Source organism: Sprattus sprattus (genome assembly GCF_963457725.1).
Source record: "Sprattus sprattus genome assembly, chromosome: 7".
In the NCBI taxonomy this organism is placed as follows: domain Eukaryota; kingdom Metazoa; phylum Chordata; class Actinopteri; order Clupeiformes; family Clupeidae; genus Sprattus; species Sprattus sprattus.
This window is the reverse complement of record NC_137926.1, coordinates 31,841,518-31,851,517: the sequence shown is the minus strand read 5'-3', so window position 1 is coordinate 31,851,517 and position 10,000 is coordinate 31,841,518. Positions and strand designations below refer to the sequence as shown.

The following is a 10,000-nucleotide window of genomic DNA, read 5'->3' as shown; positions in this document are numbered from 1 at the left end:
TTCAGAGTGATGTGGTGGTGATGGTCTGGGGTTGGTGGAGCAGGTTCAGAGTGATGTGGTGGTCTGGGGTTGGTGGAGGAGGTTCAGAGTGATGTGGTGGTCTGGGGTTGGTGGAGGAGGTTCAGAGTGATGTGGTGGTCTAGGGTTGGTGGAGGAGGTTCAGAGTGATGTGGTGGTCTAGGGTTGGTGGAGCAGGTGGAGGAGGTTCAGAGTGATGTGGTGGTCTGGGGTTGGTGGAGGAGGTTCAGAGTGATGTGGTGGTCTAGGGTTGGTGGAGGAGGTTCAGATGATGTGGTGCTGATGGTCTGGGGTGGGTGGAGGAGGTTCAGATGATGTGGTGATGGTCAGCATCTACTACACCTGAGCTACAGAGGTCAGATCAGTAGCCGGTGAGAATCCAGCCGAAGTTTATCACTCATGATAAGACGGACATTAAGACTTAGGATGTCTGCCAAGCAAAGTTGTCTAATTCCAGTTGACCATTCCTGCCTTCCTTTTTTCGTTAATATTGATGAAACACTGTTTGGGTCTGCACCCAATAGATTATGAAATGAATGAATAATTGGTCATTAAAAACAATGCTTTTTATTGAGTAATTCAAAGTCAATCCATTACATTTACTGTGTTTACTGCCTCAGTAAATATGTATTCCACTTGGGAGTCAACCCTCTCTTCCAATCAATCCTTTTTTCTCCCTTCTCTCCCCCACTCTTCTTCCCCTATCTGATTGGACACTGTCTCTGGTATGAAGGGAAATCGTAACCAAAGCCATGTCAGTGTTGCTTTTGAGCAAACACAAACACAAACACAAACACAGTGGAATCTATTTATTGGGCTTGGGTCCATTTCATTGCAGTCATGTCAGCCCCCGAACAGCTGAACTGAAAATGAGGTGCTGAATTGATGAGGTGCTGAATTGATGAGGGGATGAATGCCATCATCTTCTGTTGACGGCCTGTCAGCTTCCTGTCTCTCCTGCTGCCCCATCCCTTGTTTACCCTCTTCAAGACCCGCCATGCGTGTGTTCATTACTGCAGCCACGTGGGGCACCCATCCTGTGCATTTGTAATTAAGGCCGGGGTCCCTGCGTTGTTGATAGTGGTGGTTGTGGTAGGAGCTGAGCGGTGAGGGGCCGGCTGGCCCCATATTAAACTCATAACTCGCTCGCCTCAGGACAGGTTGATCAGCGCCGCTGGCTGGGAGACCCGCGGTGGCGGCGCCCGCCGTAATGAGCCGGCTTTCTGCCGACTTCGCTCCTGCGCTGCGCAGCACGCGATGCACAGCCGTAGCTGTCCGCCTCGCATCCATCGCAGCCTCCCAGTTTTAATAAAGTTCCTTATTTTATTTGCCCGTTCATCAACAAAACTCCCTAATAAGTGGTGCTATGCCACACAAGCTTCGCCAACACTCACAGCTGTCGTAAAACCCCCCCCAGAAAAACACTACCAGTGGACCAGAGACTCTCAAGACCAATTAGTTTAGCATATTATGTGCATATTGCGGATGACGCAGGCACGTTTCCCACAGTTCCTCAGTTTTATCACACATAATTGTTTTATGTTCATAGTAGACAAAGATTTCTTTGTCACAGCGTGAAGAAATGAGCGATTGATGAATGAATGTAGCGGGGAGATGATGAGTTATGGTTTGGCTGGTCTCCTGCCCTCCTGAGAGCTGCCATTGACCTGATACCACTGGCTGTATGACCATGCCTCTCTCCATGATTTATTTGCCTTTCTGAATATTGATTGTGTTACGCAATGATCAAAGGTAAACCTAAAAGCTGATGCTGAGTGGCCCATTATCGTGGGTCGGGCCTTTTTTTTCATACATAATTTAGCTGGTAAGGCTTTTCTGTGCCATTATGGCCATCAGCTCGGGCGGACCTCAGGCTTCAGGTAAGCCTCTGGGCACTCAGGGCTCCTGAGCCGGCTGCACACAGACAGAGGAGGAAGCGAAGAGGACAGATGTGCTGTGTGTCCGCTGGCCTTTAAGGAAGAGATGCTTCCCTGGAGGAAGCTCAGGGTTTGTTGGCCGTGTGCTTACCGAAAGCTGGCAGGACAGTTTACTGTCAGTCCAGGATAGACTACTCGATGCACTCAACCTTCACTCGACCAACCAAGTCAATCACTCTCTGCTCCTGAGGAACACTGCACTCCTAGATGATTTAGTGAAGTATGGTGATCACTGATACTGGAGATGACCTGACAGTGTCTGCTGAATAAGCAAATGTAACTGAAATACAATCTTATTTCTCCTAGTAGGCCTATGTCTGTGATTGTTTGAAACAGTGGTTCTCATACATACTGTATGTGTCTGTGATTGTTTGAAACAGTGGTTAGTAGGGATAGGTGCGCTCTACTTCAAAAAATATAAATGCGTTTTGGCCTTAAGCCATGATAGCTTAAGGCCGAAACGCGTCTGTGGAAAATAAACTGGTCTTAATATTAATGAGAAAAGCTTGAGAGTGCCGTTTTATTCTGCTCATTGAAACAGTGGTTCTCATGCATATCTGTGTGTGTGTGTGTGTGTGTGTGCGTGTGTGGTTTGTCTCCTTTGCAGCATAAGGCTCGAGTTGAGGCCATGCTTCTGGACCTGGCCTCTCTGAGGAGTGTGAGGGAGTTCGCTGAGGAGTTCAAGGCCAAGAAGCTGTGAGTAGAAGTGACCATCCACCACACGAGCCTCTCACACAGACCCATGTCTGCCACTACAGCACCATAGGTGGCTTATACTCAACTACGGCGTTCTATAAACCTCTGTTTATAAAGCTAAATGATCTACAATAAACCTTTTTCATAGAGAAGATGTTGTTTTGTATTGACTGAGGAGAGATGTTCATGTTCAGTGAACATGGCTATGAAGCTCAAGCACCACTCAGATGGTTGTACAGAAAGCCTTTCCCTGTGTGATCTAAGAGAGATCCCTCAAGGGTCCCCCTCTCTGTTGGCCAGTGTACTTGGCACTCTCATAAACTGCAGCAGGGTGGAGTGAAGGCTCCAGATATCCTTATGTTGTAGTGGCCAATTAAAATGGAGGATCGCCCAGCAGAGCCAGCCTCAGATCTGTCTCCTGAGCCGCTGCCTGCCTGGGCTTTTACTCCGTACTCCGTCTCTGTCCTGCACTTAGCCAGTGCCCAGCAAGCAAGCCTCCACAGGCCCTATACGGGCCCCCTTAGGGCTGGCACAAGGGCCCTTTGAGGGCTGCCCATGCCGGGCCCCTGAGCTTTTGCTCATTGGCAAAGTGCCGGCCCCTCATTGCTGGCCCTGCGTGGGCAGCCCTAACACAGCCCACAGGAGCCCTCACAAGGCCCACGCAGGGCCCCTGAGCTTTTGTTCATTGGCCAAGTGCTGGCCCCTCAGTGCTGGCCCTGCGTGGGCAGCCCTTACATAGCCCACAGGAGCCCTCATTAGGCCCACACAGAGCCTGCACTCATTTTTGGCTCATTTATTTATTGAATATATTTATATATAATAGTAAAACATAAAAGTGAAAGTAAAAAACTGGCAGAAACTGGCACACACACACAAACTCTGAATTTGATCTCTGCATTTTACCCATCCAGGGTAGAGACTCACACACTCTGAATTTGATTTCTGCATTTTACCCATCCAAGGTAGTGACACACACACACTCTGAATTTGATCTCTGCATTTTACCTATGCAGGGTAGAGACTCACACACTCTGAATTTGATTTCTACATTTTACCCATCCAAGGTAGTGACACACACACACTCTGAATTTGATCTTTGCATTTTACCCATCCAGGGTTGTGATACACACAGCACACAGTGAAGTGAAGCACAGCACATTTTTCCTGCCGCTTGGGGATTGAACCGATGACCTTACGCTTTCCAGCCCAACACCCTTACCAGTAGTCCACGTGAGCTTTGTCCACCCAAACTCAAAAGTTATACGTTTTCTACCTCGGAGTTTGGTTTGACAAAGCTCAATAATAATAATAATAATAATAATTCATTTTTTTATATTCTTTTCTGTATACAAACACACATACACACACACTTGTATTAATAAAGTCTTTAATATTTGAATTCCTTTTGGCTATTGTACATTTCTGACTATACAGATGTTAGTTATGCTGTAACTGCATCCATTTAGATTTGCAGAACAAACACTTTCTATTTTTTACTATCATATATAAATAAATTCAATAAATAAATGAGCAAAAAATGAGTGCAGGCTCTGTGTGGGCCTAGTGAGGGCTCCTGTGGGCTATGTTAGGGCTGCCCACGCAGGGCCATCACTGTGGGGCCAGCATTTTGCCAATGAGCAAAAGCTCAGGGGTCCTGTGTAGGCAGCCCTCAAAGGGCCCTGTGTAGGCAGCCCTCAAAGATACCTGTGTGGGCAGCCCTCAAAGGGCCTGCGTGGGTAGCCCTCAAAGGCCCTGCGTGGGCAGCCCTCAAAGGGCCTGCGTGGGCAGCCCTCAAAGGGCCTGCGTGGGCAGCCCTCAAAGTGGGCAACCCTCAAAGGGCCTGCGTGGGCAGCCCTCAAAGGGCCCTGCGTGGGCAGCCCTCAAAGGGCCTGCGTGGGTAGCCCTCAAAGGGCCTGCGTTAGTAGCCCTCAAAGGGCCTGCGTGGGCAGCCCTCAAAGTGGGCAACCCTCAAAGGGCCTGCGTGGGCAGCCCTCAAAGGGCCCTGCGTGGGCAGCCCTCAAAGGGCCTGCTTCGGTAGCCCTCAAAGGGCCTGCGTGGGCAGCCCTCAAAGGGCCCTGCGTGGGCAGCCCTCAAAGGGCCTGCGTGGGTAGCCCTCAAAGGGCCTGCGTTAGTAGCCCTCAAAGGGCCTGCGTGGGCAGCCCTCAAAGTGGGCAACCCTCAAAGGGCCTGCGTGGGCAGCCCTCAAAGGGCCCTGCGTGGGCAGCCCTCAAAGGGCCTGCTTGGGTAGCCCTCAAAGGGCCCTGCGTGGGCAGCCCTCAAAGGGCCTGCTTCGGTAGCCCTCAAAGGGCCTGCGTGGGCAGCCCTCAAAGGGCCCTGCGTGGGCAGCCCTCAAAGGGCCTGCGTGGGTAGCCCTCAAAGGGCCTGCGTTAGTAGCCCTCAAAGGGCCTGCGTGGGCAGCCCTCAAAGTGGGCAACCCTCAAAGGGCCTGCGTGGGCAGCCCTCAAAGGGCCCTGCGTGGGCAGCCCTCAAAGGGCCTGCTTGGGTAGCCCTCAAAGGGCCTGCGTGGGCAGCCCTCAAAGGGCCTGCGTGGGTAGCCCTCAAAGGGCCTGCGTTAGTAGCCCTCAAAGGGCCTGCGTGGGCAGCCCTCAAAGTGGGCAACCCTCAAAGGGCCTGCGTGGGCAGCCCTCAAAGGGCCCTGCGTGGGCAGCCCTCAAAGGGCCTGCTTGGGTAGCCCTCAAAGGGCCTGCGTGGGCAGCCCTCAAAGGGCCTGCGTGGGTAGCCCTCAAAGGGCCTGCGTTAGTAGCCCTCAAAGGGCCTGCGTGGGCAGCCCTCAAAGTGGGCAACCCTCAAAGGGCCTGCGTGGGCAGCCCTCAAAGGGCCCTGCGTGGGCAGCCCTCAAAGGGCCTGCTTGGGTAGCCCTCAAAGGGCCTGCGTGGGCAGCCCTCAAAGGGCCCTTGTGCCAGCCCTAAGGGGGGCCATATGTGGCAGCCCGCAAAGGCCCAGCATGGGTTTTCTGGGCAGCTTAGACTTTGTTGGGCTATCCGGTGACAGCCCGCAGTGAACCCAAAGCTGCAGGCCCCGCTTGGGCAAGCCCACACCGGGCCTGTGTAGGACTGGTGTGGGCTGGCCCTAGCCCACAGTGCCCATACCGGGCCTGTGAAGGATTGGTGTGGGCTGGCCCTAGCCCACAGTGCCCATAGCCTGCCTGCATGGGGCCGGTGGAGGCTTGCTTGCTAGTGGTCAAGGGCCAGAGCCAAACTCTGCCCTCCACCCCTCTCCACCTCCATCTCCCATCACCTCCACCCCCCTCCCTGCACTCTCTTCTCTCTCTCCCTGCACTCTCTCCCTGTCTCCATTACTGAGCTATCAAATCAGAGATGGGGCCAAGGGCCAACCTCTCCCATTATAGTCCACCCCTGCCTTTCACTCTCTCTCTCTCTCTCTCTCTTTCTCTCTCTCTCTTTTTCTCCCTCTCTCCCTCTCCCTCTTTCTCTCTCTATCTCTCTCCCTTGCTATCTCTCTGCAGCTCACTTGCTCTTTGCCCCCTCCCTCTCTTTACCCCCCCCCCCCCCCCCCCCCCCTCTCTCCTGGTCAATAAATAAGTACCCCAACCCCTACAACATAATTCCATCAATCTCATCTCTTCAGAGTAATAAGTCCTTCACAGTCTCCTAGTTAAATCAATTACGGACATGCTTTCATAAAGTTACATTCCTCAGTGGAAGGCTCTGGGGCCGTCTGCGCCAGCCGCCACTCACCAGTCACCAGTCACGCTGGCTGAAGCCCGTCAATGAGGAAAGGGCCCTGTGATTTATTCCCCCCCATCATAAAGCACTCTGACAGGGCCTCGTAATGTTCGCGGCTCAGTCCCTTTTTGGCCGGCGGTGAGTGCAATTCGTCCAGTGCTTGTTGTGTTTATTTCTCTTTTTGTAATGAGTTGTTTATTATTATTTGGGCATGGAGGGCGGTGAGCTCCCCCCGGCGAGAGGAGTGCTGTTTCAGCGCCGAGGTGTCGGTGCTGTGGCCACGCAGACGAGTCGTAACTGGGATTCAGTTCGGAGCGTTCTCCTGGTGTGCCGGCACCCGTTGCCGTGGTGATGTTATGGACCGTCTCGGAGGATGAGTACACGTTGACGAGAGGAACAGAAGACAAGACAATGAGCCAAAGACAAATCACACCATCTGTAGGAGGCTGTCATGGTAGAGACTATACAAACAACAACACTTCTAAGGAGAACGCTTGTCCTAGCACTGACAGGAAACAGCCTCTCTGCTTTGGGACTGCATGTTCAGGAGAGGGTAGGAGTGGCAGCAGTGACCTTGTCCTTGACCTCCAGGCTGTGTGCTCTGCATCGCCCCACTGGGCCGCGCTCCACTCCGCTGGGTCATGCTGGTCTGGTCTGTACCGTGCTGTGGTGTGCTGTGGTGTGCTGTAGCACACTGAGCTGGGATCTGTGGGCCTCTGGCCCCTGGCCGCCCCTAGGCAGGACACTTCTCCGCCCTGAGCCAGAACCAGAGGCCTGGTCCGCTGCCAGCTTCCACCTCCCTCCTCTTCCTCCCTCCTCTTCCTCCCACCCCTCCCCTGCTGCTGCCCTGCGGCATGGCGCTCCGCTGCTGCTCCTGCGGCTTGGTCAGGGATCTCCACACAGTCCCCTCCTCTCCTCCTCCTCTTCTTCCCTTCTCCTCCCCCTCTCCTCTCCTCTCCTCTCCTCTCCTCTCCTCTGCTCTCCTCCCCCTCTCCTCCCCTCTCCTCTCCTCTCCTCTCCTGTCCTGTCCTCCCCCTCTCCTCTCCTCTCCTCTCCTCTCCTGTCCTGTCCTCCCCCTCTCCTCTCCTCTCTCCTCTCCTCTCCTGTCCTGTCCTCCCCCTCTCCTCTCCTCTCCTCTCCTCTTCTGGGGAGAGATCGTCTTAAAACTGAGGAAGGATCAGTGTTCATAGTGGATGCTCGAAACTTATAGGCTTTTTTTTCTGTGTAGGTGGAAATTAGCTGTGCTTGACTTACAGACAGAGGGTTATGTTTCTGTTGAAAACACACACACACACTCACACACACACACACACACACACACACACACACACACACACAATAAAAACACACACACAAACACACACAGAAACACATCCCCACAAATGCACATACTAGTGTATGCAAGTGTAGTAATCAGGACAGAAATGATCTGCTAGTGGTCTACACACACACACACACACACAAACACACACTCACACACACACACACACACACACACACACACACACACACACACACACACACACACACACACACGACTTCAGTAGAAGGAGGTAAAGGTAAAGGGAGAGGCAAATGGCCATTGTGTCTGCCCAGTCTCTTGCTTCTCCACAGCTGGCCGTAATGGAAGGCGATAGCCCCGAACAGTGGGCAGAGATTAACCCATTACCTCCAGGCCATTTGGGACCCAGACCATTTGAGCCGCGCACTGACCCAGAGTGAACAGGCAGATTGGCTTAAACGGGGCCCCGGACTCCCCCTACCCCCTACCCCTACTGCCCCCTTCCAGTGGCCCTCACTTTGGGGGTCAAGGTCCCAGAACCTCCCCACCCTGGTCTCTCCCCCCCCCCAGGCACCCTCTCTCCACACAGCACACCCACTCCCTCCATAAACTCCCTCCAATTTCCTGGCCATTCAATTTGAGGCGTTGGGAATTGATTGTGTGGCTTCTTAAAAGGCCCTGAATGTGATTTGAGTGTGGCGCGGCCTCATGCTGTTAGCCGTAACCGTGTTAGCAGCAGACACTTCTCCTGATGATGGCCCAGCGCCAGACTGGGGCGGACATGAACGCAGCAGGTGTGTGAGTTTGTCACTTAGGAGACCAGTGAAAATGGCTGTCTGCTCCTCTCAGCCGGCTGACTGGATGGAGCTCAGAGACTGTTGGGAGGAAATTCTCTCTCTTTGTTTGTGGTAGTGAGTTTCAATTTGTGTCTGTCCAAGGCAGGGTTGGGCTGTCGTTCACAAATGTGTCTTTTTGAAGAGGTCCCCGTTCATCTCCTGGTTGTGTTTCAATATGAGCTGTAACTCGACACACCACAAAGCTACCAAGACAGTTTAGAACATCATAACCCGCCATCTTCTGCATTGTCAAACAAAGGGCAGTACACCCATATAATGCCACCATTTTGGATAAGAAAAAAAAACACAATCTCTCTGTCTTGAACAGTGTGTAACCCACTCTAGTTTGCGCTCAAATGCAGCCTTAAAGTCTCTTAATCCTCAGATTGGCTTCATTAGTTCAAGATTGTCCACTGTAGTCGTCAAGTGCCTACACACTACACCTGAAAGTCCATAAAGGTTTGCAAAGCACAGTTTGCACATCCAACAACATTAACTACAGCAGTTGTGATATGCGTGCACAGACACACAGACACACACTCACAGACACACACACACACACACAACACACACACACACACACTTACACACACCACAGAGCTCTCCGGTCCCGCAGGCGATGCCGTTCTCCTGTGTTAAATCTCACTTCCCTCACGTGCCTGTTTCTCTCATGTGTGTTTGCCCCGAGGAGCTCAAACTCACCCTACACTACTTCAGTGTGTGTGTGTGTGTGTGTGTGTGTGTGTGTGTGTGTGCCCCCTTCTCTCTTGCCAAGGTTGTATTTCTTCATTAGTGATAGCGTGGGCCGTGGAGTCTCGGGGGACGCCAGAGTAGATTAATTCTGATCAGAATGTGAAGCTGCTCAGGTGTGAATGGCAGCAGGCAGCTGCTGGGGCTGCCTCACACCCATGCACTACGCACGCACGCACACACACACACACACACACAGCACACACACACACACACACACGCACACGCACGCACACACACGCACACACACGCACGCACACACACACACGCACACACACACACACACGCACGCACACACACACACTCAAACACACACACACACTCAAACACACACACACACACACACACACACACTCAAACACACACACACACACACACAGCCCAGCACCATAAACACACATTCTGTCTCTGACGCGCAGACGGACACACATGCTCAGTGAGAGAGTGAAAGAGGGAGGGAGCCCTATAAACACACTCTAAACACACACAAGCATAAACACATCTTTACCAACACACTGAGAGTCTGAGAGCCTAAGCTCAGGGGCCGACTCCTTGTCTTCTACTTCTCTCTCCTCCTCTCACATGTGCATGGTTTCAGTGGTCAGAGAGGACCAGGGAGTGATTAGAGTCTCTCTCTTACTCTCTATGCTCTTATTTCAGTCTCCACATTAGAACACTAGCAGTGGAGAAGCTCAGAATCGCTGTTGGTCATTCCAGTCCTGTGTTTTCACACTAGAATTCACACTGATGAATCTGTCTCCGTTAGGATCTTTA

The 10,000-nt window shown here is 52.5% G+C and overlaps 1 protein-coding gene across 1 annotated transcript in view; it reads left to right on the top strand.

Annotated features, from left to right (window-relative positions):
- wwox (WW domain containing oxidoreductase) overlaps window positions 1-10,000 on the top strand; it is a gene marked incomplete at its 5' end in the record, with an annotated part of 261,734 nt that overhangs the window by 52,747 nt on the left and 198,987 nt on the right. The window contains one exon of the mRNA XM_080841900.1: window positions 2,563-2,651. Within this exon, the coding sequence (XP_080698026.1) occupies window positions 2,563-2,651 (89 nt within the window). The remainder of the gene's footprint in view (window positions 1-2,562; window positions 2,652-10,000) is intronic.